Source organism: Chaetura pelagica, unplaced genomic scaffold (genome assembly GCF_000747805.2).
Source record: "Chaetura pelagica isolate M959 unplaced genomic scaffold, ChaPel_1.0 scaffold181, whole genome shotgun sequence".
Taxonomy (NCBI): Eukaryota; Metazoa; Chordata; class Aves; order Apodiformes; family Apodidae; genus Chaetura; species Chaetura pelagica.
In genome coordinates this window covers 1,573,953-1,597,940 of record NW_009951992.1, presented here as the reverse complement: position 1 = coordinate 1,597,940, position 23,988 = coordinate 1,573,953, and the positions used below count along the sequence as shown (strand labels likewise).

The window sequence follows — 23,988 nt, the reverse complement described above, 5'->3', positions numbered from 1 at the left end:
CACTTCCCTGAACTGGGAAGAGTCCTGAGGAATCCCGGAGCTGCTGCTGGAGAAAGCACAGAGTGATGAGGGTCAGCCTAAGGGTCGACAGTGATGGATGAACAGAGTCCTCCCCAGATGCCGGCCATGGATGGAAGAGAAGGGAAGAAGAAGAAGGAAGGAAGTTGTCTTCTGTGATCTCTGACCTTCCTTTGAGCTTACGTAGATATATGGAATGGAATATCTCTGGCCAATTTTGCTGTCTGTCTAACTCAGCCTCCTACGGGGGGGTCACAGATCTTCCGGTAGTGTCTGAGCCGGCAGAGTGAAAGTGTGGCCTTGAAGCCTCGGTAGTTAGAAAAACATTCCACTGTCTTACCAGCCTAGCAGAACACACTGTTGCTAGTTAAAGGAAAGCTTACTGAAGGAAAAAAAATCAGTAAAAAGAAAAATTGGCTTCATCCTGGCTCAAACCAGGACACCATACTGGAAGAACTCAGATATTTAGAAGCTTTTTACTTTGATGTGACTGTGGGTTTCTGTTTTGAAAGACTAATCTGTGTGAAGCTGATAAAAATGTTTGCTGGTGTCCTGAATCCTTGAAAGGACAGTGAACAATTCTGATAAAGATACTAATCACAATTTAAAGATGTGGAACTATTAAAATTAGGCCTCTCTGATTCAGACTTTTGTTTTTGCTTCTCAGCTTGAAGATGCTGGTTCAAGTAGTTTGGATCACCTTCTGAGTAGATACATTACAGGCAGCCACCTACCCCCACAACCTACAAGTAGCATGAATCCCTCCCCAGGACCTTCTGCTCTGTCTCCAGGGTCATCAGGTAAATATGAGGGGAATTTCTACTCATTCTAGAAAGTGATGAGTATTTCCGATATTTAGGTGGAAAATAATTACCTACCATTTCCTGAGAAAAGGGTATTTTGTTATTTTAAAATTTATTTTGTTCAGAACTAAGCTCTCTTGGAAATTTAAAATTTACCCTTCTTCAGAATATAGGAACAAACGGCCAGTAGATTAATGTAGTGTTCCAGATAGATGTACATGCCATATTTTTATCTTACGTTACAGCAATCCTTTTTTTGTGCATCAGAGGATGTAGTTCATTTATTGCCCTCAAATTATTACTGTCTAGACATTCTGAGGTTTTGGAAGTTAATAGAATAGCTTAGTCACAGAAATACTTAAACCCAACAGTTGTTTGAGCAAAGTGATTCTAAAGTATAGCCGGTTGATAACAGGGCTGTTGTAATGCATGTGAACAAACTGTCACCAGTGACTAATGTTGAGTTACTTAAACTTTGAAAATGTCAATTTCTATAAGTAAGAAGCCAACTGGAGTAATTTCAGATGTACGTCTCTTAGTCTTACCTCTGCAAGATTATGGTAAGATTCTGTGAATGAATGATTGCAGCAGTGGCACTTAGTATGTTTCTCAAGACCTGCATGCAAAGCTTAGAGTCTGCTAGTCTTTACTGTATTGGTGGATGTCTGTGAATGAAATTTGAGAACGTAATGGACTGAGGGCTGTAGCACAGTTTAGATTAGGTGAAATGATTATTGGGACTTTAACAACTCTGTGTTATATGCATTTTTTATTTAATGTAGTGTTAGACCTTTGTTCTGATCAGATGACTGAGATTAGGATATTCCAGCAGCACTTCTGCCATTACTCAACACTAGTCATTTATTTTATTGCAGAATGTAAATTTGTAGCGTCAACTTCTACACTTCTTTGCAGGTTTATCCAACTCCCACACTCCTGTGAGGCCACCTAGTACCTCCAGCACAGGTAGCAGAGGAAGGTGAGTATGTTACATTAATACTGTCAGGCTGAAAATTCAGACATCATTAACTCAAAGAATGAATTGGTAACAGGTCAATAGGACTTTTACCTGTGATCTAGCAATGGAAGAATGCTAACAGAAGATTTTTCTTCTTCACTATGATTCTCTGCTAGCAGTCTTGTAAACTTGAGGTATCTTGTAAATGTTCTGATGTACTTTGTGTTTGAAATTGCTCAGGAAACTGAAATGTCTTAGCTCTGATGAGTTTTCCTCTTCTTTATGTTCTGGTTTCCTTTTTAGCTGTGGCTCCTCAGGCAGAACTGCTGAGAAAACTGGTCTTAACTTCAAGTCTGACCAAGTGAAAGTCAAGCAAGAGCCAGGGACAGAGGAAGAGATATGCAGTTTCTCAGGAACAGTAAAACAAGAAAAAACAGAGGATGGCAGAAGGAGTGCTTGCATGGTAAAGTTAGTTTGTGCAACAGTATGTTATATTTTCTTTCGTACCAGCATGTTTAACAATTAGGAAATAATAAAACAGTTTTACTTTTAAGCCTTATATTCTGTTAACAACCCTGAGGATTGAGAGGTGTTTTGCTCCCTAGCAGTATGTCTGAACTTGAAGTGTCGGCCAGCTCAAGTGGTAAGCTGTTTGTTTTTGTAGTGCTGCTGAGGCTGCAAATTACTGGGGATTTGTGACATAGGTGCCAAAAAACTGGCAACGGGACTCAGTAGGTTGCTGGCTTATGTTGAACAAATAAGCATTAAATGATGGCAGACATTTCCCTGCCAGTTTTGGACAGGACTTGACCTAGTGATGTGGGTGCAAAACACACCCAGTCCTTGCAGCTTTTATGTATTATGATAGGTACTTGCATGGTGAAAGTAGTTCAGTAGAAAAAAAACCTTAATCTCAGTTTGGGCCATGCTGAGGACTTTATGCTCTGCCAGACAGAGGATAGGCTGTTGTGTAAATTTAATCTTTAGCTGTTAAAATTAAATACAACCAGCAGTGTAGTGTGTTTACTGCTTTTACCCCCAAACTAGTACAAGCTGTAAGTGACCCATTGGTTGTAGTTCCTGAACATCCATAGGTGTGCAGTGACATTGAGAAATCTTCCAATCAGTCAAAAGTTCTTATGCCACAGCATAAATACAGTGTTTATGCAAGTGAATATTTTTCAGTGTTGATTTCAGCTATGCTTGATTTAATAGTATTGTATACTGCCACCAGGGTGGTGGATTTGAGGATTTTTCCTAATGACGGAAGGTATATTTAAACAATTTATCAGTGTGTTTGGCTTGAAAGTTTATCATGTTACGCATCATTAGAAATGAATCTGTTCAGAAAGGATGGACTTGTAAAAAAGTGTTTTTCAGTACTGTATGCAATTCAAGTCTTCATAATGATTTGGCACTTGTTTTGGGAGGTGAATCTAGTACCCTTAGGTAGTAGAGAGCTTTTGTCTGCCAATGTGTGAGGATAGATGCCCTTGTTAAACTGATGCTTGGATTTTTATGTGCTACTCTCATTTCAGCTTAGCAGTCCTGAGAGCAGCTTGACTCCACCACTGTCCACTAACTTGCATCTGGAAAGTGAATTAGATGCATTAGGAAGTCTTGAAAATCATGTAAAAACTGAACCAGCAGATTTAAGTGAAAGTTGTAAACAGTCTGGCCATAGCCTTTTAAATGGAAAATCGCCAATGCGGAGTCTAATGCATCGATCAGCTCGGATTGGAGAAGGCAACAGCAAAGATGATGATCCAAACGAGGACTGGTGTGCAGTGTGCCAAAATGGAGGGGATCTGTTGTGTTGTGAGAAGTGTCCGAAGGTGTTTCACCTGACTTGTCACGTACCAACACTCCTCAGCTTCCCAAGGTGCCAGAAACAGTGTAATGGTTCCTATAGTCTTATTCATGTGGTAGATGCCAGTGCAGTACCAAAAGCACTGTTTGATCCTCAGAAAACAAACCTGACATTTCAAAGGTCTGCCTGAATTTTGTTTGGTGCAACTGTCAGTCTGTGTCTGATAAACATATGGCCTCTCCAAGTGTGATTCTGTTACGTAAAGTTCATTTCAAAGTCATGTTGAGAAAGGTGTTGTAAAATATCAGAACACACTTGTGAAAGGAATCTGAAGGCAGGAAAAATGGCCTTGACTGGCAGAATTGTGAGCTTTAAGAGTTATTCCTTATCTTTGGATGTCCAAGTGTTTACTACAGTACAATTTGTAACAGCTAATGAAAAAGTCTTTGTAGTCGTCACTGATGAGACTTTATCTCTGAATGTCTGGAATAATGGTGTTTGTTTCTGTTTAGTGGAGAGTGGATATGTACGTTCTGCAGAGATCTGAGCAAACCAGAAGTAGAATATGATTGTGACAATTCACAGCACAGCAAGAAAGGGAAAACAGCACAAGGCCTGAGTCCTGTGGACCAGAGGGTATGTCTCAAATCTGTAGAAATATGTTTCTTACGAAAAGTGTTTTCTCACATTAGCTTTTCCCTCACTTGTTTCTTAAAGTTTTGTTTTTGTTTTTCTGCAGCAAAGTAAATACAGTTGTGGCTTTTGCAAATAAACCAAACCTGAAGTCCAAGCCTGTAATGAGTAATGAGATTTTTCTTGCTGAGTCCACATGTCCAGGTGTTGGTGACCATATGAGTGTGCTTCAGCACATTGGGACTCTTAAACATCTAGTAGCTAAAACTTGCATGTAAACACATACTCTGTATTTAAATGCATCTTTTACTAGGGATTAATACCTTCAGTGTTCTTAATTAGAAGTTCTTTGCATTTCACATTGATAAACCCTTCATATAAACAGTTATGTAAGTTTAGTGTATTAAGTTCATGTTGTGAGAGGTGCTAGAAATATTTAGGTGCATTCTTATGGACCTTGACAATTATTTTTAGCTTTATCAGTCAGCGTTTGCATAAAGCGTTAGAATATAATCAATTAAAAATCCTCCAAAGGAATTAGAAGCAAAGGAGAGAAAAGGATTTCAACAAGGAATTAATAAAAACACTCTGGCTTTCGTTTCAAATTGTGTAATTTTGTCTTGTGGGGAATAGAGTAAAATTCTGTAACTCAGTCCTTTCCTGTTATATGCACTTACGGTTGGACAAAAGCAGTTGTTGTTTGTCTTTTTTTAATTTTATTTTGACTGTATATTATTGTGCTTCTTCCTGTTTGACTTTAGCCCTAGGCTATTGTTTAGGAAGAAGAAAGCAAAAAGGGGATATATTTCTGCTGTGTGAACAGTAAGGTGGTGTTCTACCCTCTATTTACATTTTATAATAAAGCTTGTGGGGACTGCATTTACATATTCTAGTACTAAATTGCTTAAGTAAAACCAATTTAAAAGAGGGAAACTTGAACCTCTTGACTGAGAATAAATTAAGGATATTAATATGAAGTTGTTTATTTCTTTGCAAGAAATGTGAACGTCTCCTGCTTTACCTGTACTGTCATGAACTGAGCATTGAATTTCAAGAGCCAGTCCCAGCCTCGGTGAGTCTTCTGAAAAAATAGTTTGTAATTTATTTTTGGCATAACATCTCTAAAAGTCTAGAGTTGAGTTTGGGAAGGAACTGACTGCTTTTACTTGAAGCATGTCCCCTTGATCAATCTGAAAGTTCTGGCAGTAATCCAGCATTTCCTGATTCTGAGAGAAGAGACAGAAGCTTATTCTGTAGTTTCTTCATGCAGAGGCTCTACTCCCAGTCTCAAACCCAGATATTTTAAAAAAAACAGCGTTTTTGGATAATCTTTTAAGTGATAGGAGGAAAGAAACTGCTTTTAACTCTTCTGTTTTCAGCTGTAAAAAGTAGCTATGATGAAAAGCACTGCTGTGCTCTGTGTGATAGACACTGAAGTTTGGAAAGAACAGTTTTAGGAAAGGAAATTGTTCTCATTTGCTCAATGTGCGTACTTGTGCTTTGAGAAGTGAAGAAACTGAACTGCTTCTGTGAACTATGCAGTAACAAACCACTGTTTTTTACAGATACCAAACTACTATAAAATTATAAAGAAACCAATGGATTTATCTACAGTGAAAAAGAAACTGCAAAAGAAGCATTCCCAGCACTACCAGACTCCTGAGGATTTTGTGGCAGATGTCCGGTTGATCTTCAAGAACTGTGAAAGGTTTAATGAAGTATGTTAACTTCCAATCTGTATACATTGGGTTTTTTTAGATTAAGATTTATTTCAAAATAGTTGTGCAGCCTGTCCAGTTGAATGAAGGCTCTACTTCCAGTCGTAACTTATGGACCAGATGCTGAATCAAACACTTAGAAAACAAAGAAAGCAAAACAAATGCAATTACAGAACTACCTAGTTTTAGCTAAGAAGGGAGACTAGGCTTTAACAGCAAAGTGTATTCACTGGCATGGATAAATGACTGAGGAGCAGGCTGACCTTGTTACTGTATATCGAATATGTTGTAGAAGTGCTTGGGAAGTTTGGCAATAAAGATAATCAAGCAGTCCTTAAAACTGTCTCAAGCTATACGGATAATTGTCCTTATGAAATATGGTAGACTTCTATTGAGGAAACTTCCTCTACTGAGGAATAATGCCTTTCTGAAGAATATTCTACTGGTTTAGGACCTCATGCAAGTTGAATCCAGAAAAGCATTGTATTAATTCTGGGTAGTATTAAGGCTGGTGCTTCACCTCATGGGTAGTTTGGCTCTCACAGAAATCAAGTTTCAGTAAATAATTTCTGTGTGTATGGTGTAATTTTTTTGATTAATGTTTTGCAGTGAGCTCATCTGTAAATGAAATATTTACAGCTTAGATGTAAAACGTGACTTGGGGAGATAAATTACCCAGGTGTTACTAGCTGGAACAATGGGAAAAAAAATTCTGAATATAAAAAAAAATGTGCTGCAACAGAGTAGGAGCTGAGATAAGAGGGTACCCTCATTTCTGAGGTGCCTTACATTAAGGATGACAGAAATCTCTGGAGAGAAGGCATCACAGGGAATGGCTTTCTTCTGACCTTAGAAATGCATAAGACAGCCAGTATTTTTCTGTAAAATGTAATCTGAGTTTTGAAGTGTTTAGGCTGCATTTCTGGCTCTGAAGAGATAAAATGCAGGAAGTACACAAACCTACAATTAAAATTTCAGCCGTTCCACAAGTACACTAGTAAAAATCAAGGTTAATGGTGTAATGCTGTAAATGCTCACAGGCATCTGGGACTTTGACACCCCTGACTCCCTTGTCTCTGTGTTAGGTGGAGGTTAATGAGCACTATGGAGGAAGTTGTAATTATGTGAACTTCTCAATCAGGGGAATTAATGAAACATCTACTGTGGAGGAAAACATGCTGCAGCTCTTAGGGACAAGTGTAAAACAAGGGAGTAAGGATTGATAAATGTGGTACTTGTGGAGATTTTTTTAAAAAGGTGTTTCAGTGTTGTCTTGCTGTTTGAAATGCTGGCTCTTGAAAAAGATTAGTCACCCTGACCTCTCGTAATAGCATCATGTCTAGTGCCTCTGAGCCATATGCTTTTAAAAAATAGAAATCAGAGTGGGGCAACACCCCCAGGAAAGTAGTCTTGTGGAGCACATCTCTAAAGTGAGACTTTTCCACAATAATGTCTAAGCAACTCAAATTTTAACAAAGCAGTCATGAGTTGAGTGCAATTATGCAAATGACTGATAGATACTTATGTGAACAAAAGTTATATGTTTTGTTGAAGGTTTATTTACCTCATGTTACCCTCCTTAGACTGTTGTAACCTGCTTCCGCTAAGTTTGAGAGCTAAAGAGGTGTAGTCCATAACAAACTGTTCTGTTGTTATGGCTGACTTTAGTCATCCAATCCTGTGCAATCTCATAACTTTAGAAAGGATTATAATTTCATTTTTTTTGACTCTGGTATCCTTTTTAGATGATGAAAGTTGTTCAAGTTTATGCAGAAACACAAGAGATTAATTTGAAGGTAAGCGTTTCAGACCATGCACACTTGGTGACGGGATGTGCATTTCCAACAGGTGAATATTGCTGTCTTCTTTCATTTACAGGCTGATTCAGAAGTAGCACAGGCAGGGAAGGCAGTTGCATTATACTTTGAAGATAAACTTACAGAGATCTACTCAGACAGGACCTTCCAGCCTTTGCCTGATTTTGAGCAGGAAGAGGATGATGGTGAAATTACTGAGGACTCCGATGAAGATTTTATACAACCACGTAGAAAACGCCTAAAATCAGATGAGAGACCAGTGCATATAAAGTAATCTAATTATATGGACCAAAAATTTATTGTAAAAACTGTTATTTAAGTGTTCCTGGAATATTATTATGCCTACAGTGGCCATCTTGAAGAAGCTGATAGCTTTTTAAACAGTATTAGATTACAAAAAACACTTACTTGTGCAGAAAAGCATTCTCATCAAAAGGGGAAAAAAACCTGTATTGTAATTTTTTTGGGGGGGGGTTTTTTGCTGTTTGTGTTGTTTGTTTTTGTCTTTTCCTTGGTTACTTGCTATATTCTTTCTTTTCCTGATGGAGGGGACACACTCATCCTAGTCTCACAGAGGAGGATGAATGTTGAAGAGAAGCAGATTTGGTAGATGTTCAATGTACAGATAAGACTGCTTAATGAAACATTCTGCAGGACTGGGCCAGTATAGTTACAGTATCTTGCTGGGCTGCAGTAAGCAATGTTCCTGAAATCCCCTCTTAGTGTGAACTTCAGTGTGTGTTGGTCATTGCCTTTTATCATCATCTCATCCAGGCTGTGTTGTGAACAATTGATCTTCTGTGTTGACCCAGTTATCTAGATTTGACTTTATACATTTTGTGTGTAGCAAAAAGAAAAAAAAAATCATTAAAGTGTTCTGAATTGGCAAGTGCAGGAGTGTGAGTTCTTGACAGATGACAGACTAAACTGATTGTACCAATCTCTTTTCTGTAGGACTGATACATTTACTAGGGATCCTGTACACAGAACATTTTAATGGCGATCATGACAAGTCTTAGCATTGTGTCATCTGTCCCTGATCCCCCTAATGAGGCAGAATGTTATCTCCAGTATTCCTTGCCTAATTTTCTGTACTTAAAATATAGACTGAAGAGGTAATAACTGGTTGGAGTGTTTTTCCAGTCTTCCTAAATATCAGTTTCTAATAGACCACTCGGCAAACAATAACCTGTTAACTACCAAATGTGTAAAATTTCCTGTATTCACTTTGTCTTATTTGTAAATAGTGAATTGAGATTTCTTGCAGAGCAGCAACATTTGCTGAACTGTTTTTAAGCTAAACTGTATTCTTATTAATTGTTCCTATCAAGAAAAAATTTGTAATATACGCTATTTCTAACATTGCATTCATTTTGAGGTTCTGTTTTATTTTTATTAGAGTACTACTCAGAACTTTTTTCAGAAGCAGCTTATGAGCAAAATGTCTAGAAAGATTGGAAGAAATCTATTGAGATTGGGTTACTTTCCATCCACTGAGCAAAACACTTGGATGGGCCAGTATTTGGCTTGGAGTGGTTTCTGGTCCAATATTGAAAACAGAACAAGTTCCCTGTTTCCCTGTGGCAGGCATCTCTGCAGTGCCTTCCCGTTGCATATTGCCTTCATCCTAGCATTTCTGGTTAGAAATTACCTCATCACGAAGTAATTCTAATTCGAACAGTTGTTTCCTTCTTTTCTTACAGAAATACTAGAAATAATAAATGTAATTTCTGGCCTTCATATGGGCTATATCTTCATGTTAAAGTAAGATGAAGGACTAATGTAATTGGATGAAGTCAAGTTGACAGACTAAATTTGCCGTAAGATATAGTGTGAATACAGCAGTTCTGTGGTAAATCACTGAGGTTTTGGTAAACTCAGCATGAGCAATTCCTGTGACATTGTATATACTTTACCATAATGGTAAAGATAAATATTTTAGCACAATGTATTAAATTGAGATATGTGCTCAGCAGTTTTTATGGAAGTCACTTAAGATTTGATTTCTTCTTGTAAAAGCAAAATATATGTACATTGTGACTGTACCTCTTGAATAGGGGGACTGAGGGTGTTTGTAAGGTCAAGCTCACCTCTTTGGGTTACACAGATGTTACACTTAAACTGGCTGTTTTTTTTCACTCCTCAGATATTAACATAGTGCCAGTCTAAATTTATTTTTACCAGTTTGTAAGTGAAAGGAAAAGTGATTCCACTCGAACATACTAAATTGACAAATAGCAAAAACTTTGCCCGTAGAAAGGATCGCGAGTGTGAATAAGACACTGATAGTAATGAGGGATCATTTAACAGCTCTGTTTGTTGCCTATTTATGCATTTCTAGTTTCTCAGCTTCATTTTGCAAAGGAATATTATTAAAATTATCATGAAAATAAGATTTTGTGAATTCTCTTCAATTGGGATTACTGTTTTAACGGCACTTAAGCACTCTGTGTTCCCTATCTTCAGGCCTCAACTTTTTAGCTTCTCACTTTGTAAGGCACCAGGCAGGGGTTCAAGCACTGCAGATCTCTGCTGACTGAGCTGGAGTGTCGGACAACCTGGTGTCACCCTAGACTGGTCACGGAGTGGGGCAAGGACCAGGCTGCAGAGCTGCAGTCCTGGGATGGCACAGGCTCCCTGCCTGCTGTGGGAACAGCACTATCTGTTTTCCACCCAGACCCTGGAGCAGACCTGTTTTGGGATAACTGCTCCCCAGGACAAGGTAGAAAAATTGTTGAACAACGTAGGCTCATGACAGACTGTTCACTGGTTCACCTGCAGTCCACCAGTGGTGCTCACCTTAGGCCATGGGGAGTTCAAGCTCTACTGGTGAACTTAACCCATTGAATTCCTAGAGTTGTTCCTTCCATTCAGCTCATCAGTGTTCATTAGTATTATATAAAATTTTGATGGTGTGCAAGAAGTCTTTAAAAATTCTTTTTTTTTTAGGTAAAAGAAATTGAACAATACCCCAACCCCCTTAGTTTTGGAAGTCCCAATACAACAATTCAATGATTGTTTTGAAACTAGAAAAGTTCTATTAAAAATATATTTGGAAGGATAGATAAACTCTGCTAATACATTTCCTGAATCTGTAAATGTTCATCACAGAACAAATAAAGGTTTGCTCAGTCAAAATGACTTTTTATGCCACACTGTATGTAACTTGTTCAAGTGCAAATTACTGGGGTTTGTATTAACAGCCCACTGTGTTACTCTGAATGTCTCTGTGCCAGGTGACGTGTGTGCAGTATGTGCAAGTGACAGGGTGTTTTACCCCAGGAATCAGAGCATGGCTTGAATCAGAAAAGCTTCAGCATCAGAGGCTGTGGTAGGTGTGCTCTGCGTGCTGATCCTGTGTCCTGTGCAGGGTTCCAGTGTGAGAGCAGGGATACAGCCTGGCACTGGGTGTAACATGCTGCCAGTTCAGACACGTGTAAAAAAGACTATTCATATCTCAAGTTTTGTGGAAAATGTCCCTGAAGTTTTAAGTTAATCCAAAGAAGTAAAAGGCAACTTGCTTTTGAAAGAAGAGTGAAAAGTGTACAGTATCCTACTTGTGGACTTCTCAATTACCTCAGCAGGTATCCTGCCATGTAATTACTAGTGATTAGTGATAACCAGCTGAATAGGTTCAGGTCTATTATTTAACTGTGCCCTGGAATTAAGTGGCCTATAGTATAATAAGGCAGAGTTACTATCCAAAAAAGGTTGTTCCCCAAACTTTTGAAAATATAAATGCTCTATGATATGTAGAGAGTTTGTTTGTTTTTGTGTGGAATGTCACCGTTGCGATTACTTAGGATATTTGACCACTTAACACTGGATCACTGAAATGTTTTATAAACATTTCTGCAAGCCACCGAAACAGAAGTCTTTAAAATTAGCCCAAATTTAGCATTCTGTTGTTTAACCTAGTTTATTGGCTGACGTCTAAAAGTTTAGGTAATGGCAACAGCATTTTAAAGCTGTGTGTGTGATATACTGGAAGTTGGCTTTTTCTTGTTTTTCTTACTCTCTTCCTTGGAAGAAGCAATAAAACAGCTTTGTCTGTTGCCTCTTCGCGTGACAGGAATCCTTTCCTTTGGATAGTGATTTTATAGGAAAGTTTGTATGCATATCACCAAGTCTAGCTTTTAAAAACAAAGTGTGCAGGAGTTATTGACGATATAGTGTGGCATTTTATTTTAAAAATTGGGGAAAGTTACATATTTTTTTAAAAAGTAGGTGTTTGAGTAAATAATGGAGGTACTTTTTTAACAAAAAAATTATATGCCACAGTTTACATAGACATATTTCAGATTGAACATATGCATTGTATCTTCAGATATGGCAATTTCTGTTATTTTCTCAAAGTGCGTGTACAGTAACTCTTCCATCTAGTTCCTGTGTTTGCTTATGGGGATCCTACTTTATATGCTTTCTAATGAATCTGAATTGGTTTTAAAAAATTGCAGTTAATTTGGGTATCTTTATTAAAAGGGAACTGTTAAATGTATGAAATGCAGTTTTGGCCTTTTCTATTGAGTGATCTTACAGCTCAAGGCTGCTTTCTTTGGAATTTATTGAATTTCTACAAGGAGAGGTACTAAAATATTTTATAAGTTCAACTTGTTGCAGCATTCACTCTAGAGTGTGCGCTACATTTAAGAAAAAAAATGCATGTCTGCTAATGGCCTGCAAATGGGGCTATTTCTTAGGTTCAGAACACCATGAAACATGTATATAAGCCTATAAAGATTTGTGCAGTTGGAAGCCTGTTTTACATGTAAACGTACTCATGGAAGGGTTAAATTAATGGCATTATTTGATGATTTCTTGCTTCCAGTAATTCAACTGGTTCTTTTTTGCACATAGTAAACTTTGCTCATCTTTTAATATGATTCTTCAAAAAGTGCTGTTTCTGTGGTATTGTATTACCTGAATAATTATATTTAACTTTTTTTTTTTTTTAAACAAGGTTACTGTTCCTAATTGTTCTCTTCCTGTGTTTTTTGCTGGTGTGTAATAAAAATGTTTTCTTTACATGGTTATTTAATACATTAGCTGCCTGTAAATATTTCTTGTTAAGTGCTCTGGAATGTGCTGTAGAAGTTGTATTAGGTCAGTTTAAAGCATTGTTTGAAAAGCATTTTGTTTTGATTATTTCTATTAAATTGGAAAAGTTACTCTTTCCATTTGAGTCTTTTTTTGCACATCTGCATTAGGTCCTTAGATACTAGTTCATGTCTGGCAAAAGACATTTCTGGTACTTGCAGTATGGAAGTATCTTGGTGAAGTTTCACTGCAGCAATTGAAGTGTGACCACCTGGGACTGCTCTGCAGCCATCAGCAGCTCCCAGACGAGAAGCACTGGCATCTAAACTTGATTCAAAGGTTTGGTTGGAGATGCGGCAATTTCACCACTCTGCACTTTTTCATAAAATGGTTTGTCATGTTTAGCTACATCTAGTATGTGAAATACAAGTATTTTAAGGTTTTTATTAAGGTTTTTTTTTGTGCTGCTGGTACCTTGCAGGTTGGTGCTGCCTTGGAGGAGATGGTTCTAGGTGTGCAGCTCTGTGTCTGCACTTCCTGGAGCTGGGATGCTTTCCAAAGACAGACCTGGCATCACTCTGGGGTGTGGCTCTGAGGCTTCATTCCCCACCCTCCAGTAAGCACAGTGGAGGTTACTTCTGTATTGTCAGTACTTTTTGTGTGCAGTGAGAAAGCTGCGCATGTGCGATGCTGTTGTGTTCGCTCACCTTTTAACTGCAATTTAGGATACATGCCTTGAGCTGCTTCCTCCTGATAAATCCCATTTTTGTGTTGATGTTGATACTGGAGCAGTCTCACGACTTACTATATCAGAATTAAAGGCAGAATTGAGCTTACATATCTTGGGATATGGCCCAGTTCAACCACAGCTATGCAATTTTAAGCAGGAACTCCAGGCAATCCCAAAGGTAAGTGATTTGCCTGCTCCATTGGCCTGGCGTATTTTCAAAGGAGATGCTGTAGGGACCATGCTCAGGGATTAATTCTGCATTATCACTTACCCCTCTGAGGTTTAATCAGCTCAATATGAAGCATGGAGTGGTTTGTGAATAATGGGTTTCTGTATTCAAATATACACCCTGCATGTCAGCAGAGGTCATGAACTTATGCATCATTCTGCTAAAAATTTGTAAATTAACCTTTAATTCTTTAAAATCATTTATTTGGCATGTGTCACCAGATGGTGCTCTGACACAGCCATCCACCTGCTGGTACCAAGGAGTGAGCAAATATTTTTTTTCTTGGGAAGAATTTCTTTAGCAAGGCTGGCTTCTGTTTCTGCAGACATGAGAGGTACCTGCTGGGGACCCAGCACTTGCTGGAAGCATTGAGGCATGGGTGGTTTGCTGAGGGTTGCCTTGTAACCTAGAGTCACTGCCCGTGTTGAAGAGGAATGTGGTGACATAGGAACTGCAGTCTCATCCATTTCTCTCTCCATCCTAGAGTGCCCTGCTTTCTGCCCAGATGTGCAAGCAGAGCTGCGGGCCACGCTGCCAGGTTGTGTGGGGACACCTGGGAATGGCTGCACTGGGCAGAGCTGCAGAAATGTCCCTGCCTCTGCCACGGGAGATGTGGCCCACGCTGCTGAGGAGGAGGCATGAAAACACAGACTCAGCTGGTGACCTGCCTCATCTGCCCCTTCATCGCTGCCACTGTGGGGCAGGATGGCCTGGGCTGGAGCTGCTGCTGCGGTAAATGGGCTTTTTTCCTGTCTGGCAGTTGCTTCGGGAGCTGCTGGTGCCAGCCACGAAGAGCAGTGGGATTTTTGTTTGAAGCAGGCGTGTAGGGTGCTCTCTGCACTGCTGAAACCTGGCCAGGAGCGAGATGCTCCTCAGCCACTTTTTGTTGCCAAATGTTGTGTCTCAGGGCACCTTTTCAGGAGCAGAGCAAGGAACGAAGTTGGTATCCGTGGTGGCCACCACAGGCTCAGTGCTGCTCCTGAGAGCAGCGGGGGCTGAGCAGCACCAGTGGACAGGAAGCCTGCGCCCTGACCCTGTGTCTGTTGGTGTCTCTTGGGCTTCTGTGTTCTGGGTGCTGAGCAAAAAATCAAGACTGAGAGGTGAGATTTGAGCCTGCCACTGATCCTGGCCCTGGGTTTTGTGCTAGTCTGGCCGTGCAGCGGCTGCTGAGGTCGTTCAAGCCTCCTTTGAGCTCGGGCACAGCTCTACAGGAACAGGATGTTAATAACGACCATGGAGTGGACTGGATTTTCACCATTGTCATCTCTTTTCCTGAATGAGTTAAGGAACAATATTTAATGCTGGAAAGACAGTCAGTGCCAAAGTTGGTACTACAGAGGCATTTCAGTTATTCTTTGAATTGGCAGTTGGAGGAGCTGAGTGGGCTGTGGAAGAGCTGCATGTGGTCTGTGTTTCCTGCTGGAGCTGCAGTATGTTCCTGGTTTTACCACTCTTGTGCAATGCTTTCCTTCCCTCTGGAAAGCATGATTAATCCAAATGCCATCAGCATTCAGTGCACTAATTTGTATTCGGAAGTTTTATTTTCCCAGATTGGTGTCCAGAGCTGTACTGTGATCTTCATTAACTCTGCAATTGTACAGCTCCTTTCACAGCACGTGAGCTGCTGCTGGCTCAGGGGATAACTGTGGACATGTCAAAATTTCTTCTGCTCAATTATAACCAATCTAATTCTCCTGCAGATACACACAGACCCAGTAGCCTTTAACTGTCTGAGCAGAACATAAATGTGTCAGGCCACCTTATTTGCTGTTGGCTGTTAGAAACTAAATCTGTAGAAAGTAATTAAATAATGCTATTTTTGGGCCTGGAGACTCTGTCCTGCTCTGTGCTTCCAAGGAACACTTGCTCTTTCTTGCCTTTACTGTATGATGAGCACAGTAACTGGCTTCACAGAGAATGTCTTCTGGGTGCATGTGTCTGTCATGACTCATGGGGCTATGTCTGTAACTCATGAAAGTTGACAGAGCTTTATCAGAGTCAGCAGAAGACCTCTTCCCTTGTTTCATTCTGGTTTGTTTCTCAGTTCTGGCAATAATGTGCAGTGTGACCTGAGTCAGCAGTGCTCTGGCAGTTGGCAGGGTCTGGACACTGCCTGGGGCTGGGACCCCCAGTCCTGGGTGCTCTGGGACAGGGTGCTGCTGGCTTTGGGCCACCACCCTCCTGCACCTGGGCTGACCCTGGTGGGTTATTGGTTTGGTCAGCTCTTGGCTGTGATGGTGGAGGGCACTTCACTGGTTGAGACCATTGGTGAGGAGGATGTTTGAGTATTATCTAAGCAGACCTACTATGAAAACAACTTTTTTGCCAGTGATAATAGCTCTGTGTCCTTGCCTCTTGACATTTTAGAGCCTTGGGAGTTAATGTTACCAGTATGTAAACAGGATTTTAAAAAACAAAACCAAAACAACAACTCAGGAAAGTCTTCTGGTCCTGAGATTTGATGCTAGGGATGTGTACCTCTTTCCCCAGGTGAGCCCTTGGGCTGGGGGTGGGCTATGAACTCTCCTGCCCGATGGAAGAAGCCTGTTGCTTTTCTTCTGTTGCATGGCTCCTCTGGTCTTTCCATGGACAGCTGGCAAGGATACCCTTATTCCAGGCTGCAGAACCTGGTGCTCCTCTTTCTGGGGAGTAGGAAGCTGTGGGAAAGTAGATGTAACAGAAACCAACAGCTTGGGATGGTCCCAAATGCCATGTGACTAATAAATAAAGTTGGTTGTTTCTCTGTGAGGATCTTTGGGAACTGAGATGGTTGCCAGCACATCTGTCATCTAGGATTAACTATTCTGTCCCTTGTCACCCATGAAAGGAGATTATTAAGTAGGTGAAATGGTTGGCAAGGGTTTTGTTTTTTTCTTGTTTACTCCTGGGGTATTTCAAATACTGCTTTGAGCTCCCAGGGGAGCTCCTTGCAGAGGATGCTCTGAGGGCAAGCTGTGATGTTACAGAATCTTCCATTTGTATCCATATATCTCCAGCCAGAAAAACCCCTTGGATTGCTGGTCCTGTGGAAAGGATTTGGCATCGCTGTCCAGGATGTGCTGGGGCTGCCTGTGCTGCAGCAGGACCCCTGTCTGCACCCGATCCCTCAGGGCAAGGAGTCACAGGGGAGTAGGAGGGACAGGAATAAAGAGGCTCTGGATCAGTTCAGATGGGCTGGACACCATGGGGCATGGTGGGCAAGGAGCTGTCAGTCCCTGTCGGGCAGTGATGTGGGATGATGTGGGGCAGAGATGTCTGCAGTTCTGTGGTGGTCTCTGGAGGCTAATTGAGCAGGTTAATCAAAGAGGTCTCGGGTTCCTTTTCACTGGTTAATTTTCTTCTGAAATAAAAAATACTACAGCATTTTATCTCAGAGGCTTAATTGCGCACTATTGTTTTTGTTTTCTCTGTTGTAGGATTACTGCTATTTTTATTACCTGTGTTTCCACTGAGAGGGATAAAAATAACTAGAATATGGTAAATAATTTGTAAGCACACTGAGGGGAAAAAAACCAACAACCATCTTACAACTCCTTATTTTCCATTACAGATATCCACTTAGCTTGTCTCTTCCTGAAGGCTAAGTTTAAATATATTCTGCTTTGCTTTTCTTTTTCCATGAAAACAATTGTGGTTTGAAGCCTGTGCTGCTTCCAAGGAGGGTTGGGCTTGCAGCTTCCCTCACTCTCTGTCAGGTGTAATTGCCTACAATGCAGGAGAAAGGTGGTTGTGCATAGAAGTGCTCAGGCTCTCACTATGCTATGCAGATACATAGGATTTTTCCATATTCTTTTATCCAGCTGTCTGTGTCTAGTTATCTTCTTTCCTGATAGAAACTGTGCTGAGCTGAAGCCACATATGGTGTGATGCAGGGTCAATTCAAATTCAAGGACTACCCACCTCATGGCTGCCCCAGCTGTGAGCAGACCTGGGGTTGCAAGAGCTGGATGAACTCTCAGTGGAAATCACTGCCCAGCCCCTCATCCTGCTCTGGAAACACTTAATGCTGTTAGGGAAGACCTGAGGCTGCTGCAATGGAGCTTACCATGGCATCCTTCTGCTTTCCTGAGCTATGGCATCTGAGGGGGTTGTGAGAGCAAAGGCTTCTTGGGAAGAGCTTCAGCACTTTATTACCAAAGACAAATTTTAAGATTTCCTCTGTGTTCTGACACCAGTGTCTTACTGGTCTGTAAGGAAAGTGCAGTCTTTTTCAAATAAATGATGCCACAACACTGGTAATAGTGTCCACGGCACAGAGGGTTGAAACGAGACTGTAAAAAACAGCAGTTTTTCATCTCTTCTCAGAAAAAGGCTGTGTCTGTCATTAACATTTATGCAAAGGCCAGCTTAATCTCTCAAACAGCGGCCTACCAGGCAACAGCCACATTTTAGGTTTTTGCAGCATCACAGAAACATGCTTTTGATGTGGGGGGAGATAATGACTAAGTATAGATCAGGCTGAGGAACTGAAGCAGCTCTAGTCACAGTCTGACGCTCATTCCTGTGAGGGATACCATGTTTGAGTAACAGGATTTGCTGCCATAACAAGGTCTTAAATGACCCCAGCTTGTCAAACTGCCACAGGACTGACAGTCTTTGTGGCAGCCTGTGCCACCAGGACTGTGTGCACAAGGCTTCTGCCTTGCACAGGTTGGCTTGGGTGCTACTGAGATTTCACACCCTCTAACAGGTGCGACGGTGTGTGCCCTGGGCTCTCAATCTTGTTGAGATTGTGCCTTGTGTTAAATGCAGATGCTGGGAGACTGGAAGGTCGGAGTTCCCCAAGCTATTTGGCTGATGGCTTTAGGGCATAGCTGATAGCAGCAATACTCACAGCCACATCTCTCCGACACAATCTCATCTGATGTCTCTCGGCCATCTGATGCTGCTGGAGCTGAAATGGCATTTTAGAGCTTCCAGCTCTGCCAAATCATGCTGTGACTGTTCACCTTGAGGATATTTCAGGTCAGCAAAATGTATTTCAGAAGTTGCATCACCAGAAAACAATTTTTGATTATAGTCTTGCCCCTAGAAAGCTTCTAGCCTGGATGCACTCAGGCATTTTTGTGTGCAATAAGCAACATTGCCTCTAGGAATCAGTGATTTTCAGGATACTGAGACACATTTTCTTGCCATTAAACCAATGAAGTTGGCACTGCACAGCACTGCCTTGCTGAGGTATTAGGACAGCAGCGTGAAGCAGGTCCTGCTCACCCCCTGCTGCTGTGGATTGTTTGCTGTGCAGGTCCAGCACTTGCTGTGCTGAGGATGAGAATGAGTTGTTCATCTTTAAACTTCACATCTCAAAGTTTGCTTGCCAGGGACAGCCCAGGGCCTGTCAATCCAGGCTAAAAATTCGGGATGATTTTTCCTTCCTTCTCCTTTTTTCCCCAGGGTATTCAATGAAAGGCGTGAGTAGAATTAACTGCACTCAAGAAGCTTATTCTGGGAATGAGCAGCCACCGTGCAGCCAGAAAAGACTTGGTACCCAAGTGAGGAACCAGCATTTCCTTTGTGTTTGTTATATTGCTTTGTGCAATAAACTGAGCCTTGGCAGGTTTCATTTCTCAGCAATATGAGTGAGCAGTGTCCTGGAGACCTTTGTGTTGGTGAATGTTTCTGTTAGAGCTGAACAGTGAAGCTGTCTGTGCAAAAAAAATGAGGGAATCGATACTCTGGCGAAAACACAGCTCAGTCAAACTGCCCTCTCCACCGTGGGGTGCTTCTCTTTTTTCTGCAGTTACCAGCAGAAGTGCCAAGCTCTGGCTGCCCCGGGCAGAGGCTGGAGGCTGCTGCTGCCTGGAGCTCTGTGCCACGCAGTCTGGCACAGATTTAACAGGCAGCACAGAGCTCGTTTAAATATTTTTATATGAAGTTAGTTTGAACTCACTTGTTGTTACTAGTACTGAACGTAAACAATCCTTAAAACTCTGTCTCCATGCTGACAAGGGCTCTCCCTCCCCTCCCCCTGTGCAGGCAGGAGCCAGGGCAGGTGCTGGCTCTGCTCGCTGCTCCGGCTGCCACCGCGGAGGATCCAGGTACCAAAGTGGTGGTGCCGGGGCACAGCAGCACGTGTTACATGTAGGCACAGATGGCACATGGACGTTGCCAAAGGATCCAGATCAGTGTCCTTTCTCCTGGCAAGAAGCTCTAAATAATTTTTGAGCTGTTTCCAATTATCATATTAACCTGGGAGAGTAAACAATATCATACTATCAGTTAGACCTGGCATAAAGAGATGCTGCTGCTCCCTCTGCAAACCTGGTAACTGTTTAAAGAAAAAAAAATAAAAATCTGCTTCAAATAGACCTTAAGCCAAATTAAATGAATAGTATGTCATATCTCAGCTGGACGAATATGTTTATGATTCTGCCTTAGTAACACATTCCTCTAGGTGTGACCAGATCCGTGGAATAAAAAAAATAAAATGGTACAGTTACCCATGTTCAGAGCCCACACGTGAATAGCCTGCAGTTAGAGAGGAGCTGAACATCCATCCCCTCATTAACCCAGCTCAGTGTGCTACACAACTTCCTGCCTGCTCACATGTTAGTGATGACATTATTTTTGGTGATTATCTTCTGCTTTAGTGAAGGGAAGGTCACCCTCCTTTCTTGACCACTCGCTCTCAGGTTAGTAGTAGTTTTACAGCCCTGGTTTGCAGCCTCTGGCTGGGTGAGCTGCAGCCGGGGCTGCCGTTCATTTTGTAGCCAGAAAGGAGCATTTCCAAGAGCTGTGTTGGTGCACGTGGCACATCGCTCAGCGGTGCTGAGCCATGAGGACGCAGCTGCAGGGAAAAGCTTCCCAGACACGGGCACTCAGAAATGCCCGGGTGGATGAGGGCGAGGTGGAGCTGCTGAGCCTCCCGGGGGTCACCAGCGGGTACTCGGTGCTGCCTTTGCTGTCCCTGCCCGGGCGGGAACGCGCGCGGGGCTCGGGACTGCGGGATGCGGGGCGGGATGCGGGGCGGGGGGAGAGGGGAACGGGGAGCGGGGCAGGTGGGTCCGGAGCGTCCCCCGCAGGTCCGTGTGGCAAGGTGGGAGCTTCCCGGCGGGAGGAAACACCTGGCATTCCAGAAGCCCCGTGCGCGTGTGGCAGGAGAGCAGCGGGATTGAGAGTCCCTGCTTGGGAAGAGCAGCTTGGATTGCCAGCTGATGTCTGGCTGTTTGCCAGCCTTCCATGCTGGACGGTAAGCAGTGCATGTGACATAAATTCGAAGTTGCAAGGTGCAAACCCATCTGGTTTTGTGTTCTGAACAGGGGCAACGAGCGGGTACTGGGTGCTGCCTTTGCTGTCCCTGCCCGGGCGGGAACGCGCGCGGGGCTCGGGACTGCGGGAGCGGGGCGGGATGCGGGGCGGGATGCGGGGCGGGGGGAGAGGGGAACGGGGAGCGGGGCAGGTGGGTCCGGAGCGTCCCCCGCAGGTCCGTGTGGCAAGGTGGGAGCTTCCCGGCGGGAGGAAACACCTGGCATTCCAGAAGCCCCGTGCGCGTGTGGCAGGAGAGCAGCGGGATTGAGAGTCCCTGCTTGGGAAGAGCAGCTTGGATTGCCAGCTGATGTCTGGCTGTTTGCCAGCCTTCCATGCTGGACGGTAAGCAGTGCATGTGACATAAATTCGAAGTTGCAAGGTGCAAACCCATCTGGTTTTGTGTTCTGAACAAACACTTCTTGAGAGTATGGGCACTGATACCAGGTTCTCCTGTCATTGTTACCGAGAAAGTGTGGAATGCTCTGATATGTAAATGACAGTGAATTATTGACCCAAGGTGAGTTTAGATTTAAAAGTAAAGAGTACTTGGTATTGCCTTTGAAATAAAGTTACTTTTTTTCCAAATAATTTCATTCTGTTACTGATTTCTGTGTTATAAGGTCTCAATTGGACATTAACCTTTTTCTAAGGGTTTGGTTGTTCAGGGGTTTTCTTGTCTGTTGAAATCTCTTTAAGGTAAATTCACATTTCAAAATGCAATACTTGACTGATGTATTCTAGGAATTCCTCTCTTGGTGCCAGTTTTGGTGTCTCATGCTGTTCCATGTTGTATGGACCCAAACCAGGGAGGGGAAGGCCCTTCCATAAAGGTTATACAGCCTAAGGGAATGCTGTGCCATGAATGAGGAAAGAGGGAGGCTGGGAGTGTCAGTGATGGGAACAATTGCTTCTAAAGACAGTTTTTGGGCACAAATTGAGTTTCAGGTTTCTTAAAAAGATAAATAGATGGGTGGTTTTAGTGAGTTTGTCATATAAATACAATGCAAACTATACCTGAGCTTGAGGTCTTGGCAAATCACTGGTTTAGCTTCCAGCCTTGAAAAGTCTGGAATCTCTGCTCAGTAAACATAGACTTTTCCAAGCCGTGGTGCTGCCAGCAAGCAGCTGGTTATGCTGGTGTCTGCTAGTGTATGGTAAACATGTTCAGAAATACTTCCCAATCTGCAGGTAAACCTCAAACTGTTAGCAGCACCAGGTTGTACGGCACTGACCTGGAGGTGGTAGTGTCTAATTGAAAGTGTCTGTTTGTGACCAGTGGTAGGATATTGGTGTCTTAATGAAAGATTTCACTCAAGTTGTCATGGCAACACAAGTTTTTGAAAGGAGAATTGCTTGGTAGGTGAGTTTCTCCTGCCAGCCAGAGGTTTCTGTGCTGGATGAAGCTCTGTGCTGGATGAAGCTCTGTGTCAGCAGCATGAGCCATGGCATGTTGTTCTGGGCAGGGAGACAGGTGTGACCTGGAGAGTTGGGTCTGGAGCTGCCCAGGAACGTTGGAGCCCTGCTGTCCCTGTGGCTGGCATGTCCCCTCAGCAGCTACACAGGTTCTTTCTGTGAGTTGCTAACCCAGCAGCTGGAGAATTCCGTGGTGTGTTTTATCCAGTTGGAGAGGGAGTAAGAGTGCAGGGCTGTGGGATGAGCAAGGACTGACAGGGAAGTGGAAGGACCCCTTGCTGGAGCTAACCCCCAGGAGATGCAGGGGCAGTGCTGGGACAATGCCAGCTCCCAGCCCCTGCCACCCCCAGGCTGCTTGGACTGGGCAGGAATGGACAGGGAAGAGGAGGAGGAGGCAGCAAGAGATGCACCTGGGATAGATCCTGGAGTTCCCAGCCTGGGAACTCAGATACAGCTTCTGGAGGCTGGGCTGAAGGGTGGTGAGAGCACCTGTGCTCCAGGAGAGCCCAGTGCTGCCTTCAGTGCTTGCTGGGACTTACCTGGTGTGGTCGTTCGAAGTGTATCAGCAAGTAATTAACAGATAAAATAAACACAGTACCAGGAAGCTAAACATGATCTGTTGCGATGTGGGGCTAAGGGACCAGTGTAGCTTGAGCCCTGGCTCTCCAGCATGCTCATTATATTTGTATCAGCTTCTGTGCTCCAGGGGCTGCAAGAAATCATTCTGCTGTACATAATTTTAATTGCCTGTTATAAAATTTCTTCTTTTGCCATGGAGAGTTGGGTCTGGAGCTGCCCAGGAACGTTGGAGCCCTGCTGTCCCTGTGGCTGGCATGTCCCCTCAGCAGCTACACGGGTTCTTTCTGTGAGTTGCTAACCCAGCAGCTGGAGAATTCCGTGGTGTGTTTTATCCAGTTGGAGAGGGAGTAAGAGTGCAGGGCTGTGGGATGAGCAAGGACTGACAGGGAAGTGGAAGGACCCCTTGCTGGAGCCCCCAGGAGACCCCCAGGAGAGGCAAGGGCAGTGCTGGGAAAATGCCAGCTCCCAGCCCCTGCCACCCCCAGGCTGCTTGGACTGGGCAGGAATGGACAGGGAAGAGGAGGAGGAGGCAGCAAGAGATGCACCTGGGATAGATCCTGGAGTTCCCAGCCTGGGAACTCAGATACAGCTTCTGGAGGCTGGGCTGAAGGGTGGTGAGAGCACCTGTGCCCCAGGAGAGCCCAGTGCTGCCTTCAGTGCTTGCTGGGACTTACCTGGTGTGGTCGTTCAAAGTGTATCAGCAAGTAATTAACAGATAAAATAAACACAGTACCAGGAAGCTAAACATGATCTGTTGCGATGTGGGGCTAAGGGACCAGTGTAGCTTGAGCCCTGGCTCTCCAGCATGCTCATTATATTTGTATCAGCTTCTGTGCTCCAGGGGCTGCAAGAAATCATTCTGCTGTACATAATTTTAATTGCCTGTTATAAAATTTCTTCTTTTGCCATGCCTGTCAAATATATTCTCTGTTCAGAAGTGTAGCTGTGCCATGTGGCAGGACCTGTGTGCTAAATTACAATAAGAATAAACAAAA

General features: G+C 42.9%; 1 protein-coding gene across 1 annotated transcript in view; it reads left to right on the top strand.

Annotated features, from left to right (window-relative positions):
- The window catches only part of TRIM33 (tripartite motif containing 33), a gene marked incomplete at its 5' end in the record, with an annotated part of 28,540 nt that extends 20,176 nt beyond the window's left edge, over positions 1 to 8,364 (top strand). The window contains 9 exons of the mRNA XM_010001939.1: positions 686 to 818; positions 1,737 to 1,800; positions 2,083 to 2,242; positions 3,318 to 3,661; positions 4,102 to 4,225; positions 5,220 to 5,294; positions 5,788 to 5,940; positions 7,686 to 7,736; positions 7,819 to 8,364. Of these exons, the coding sequence (XP_010000241.1) occupies positions 686 to 818; positions 1,737 to 1,800; positions 2,083 to 2,242; positions 3,318 to 3,661; positions 4,102 to 4,225; positions 5,220 to 5,294; positions 5,788 to 5,940; positions 7,686 to 7,736; positions 7,819 to 8,031 (1,317 nt within the window). The remainder of the gene's footprint in view (positions 1 to 685; positions 819 to 1,736; positions 1,801 to 2,082; positions 2,243 to 3,317; positions 3,662 to 4,101; positions 4,226 to 5,219; positions 5,295 to 5,787; positions 5,941 to 7,685; positions 7,737 to 7,818) is intronic.
- Positions 8,365 to 23,988: the final 15,624 nt, after the last annotated feature.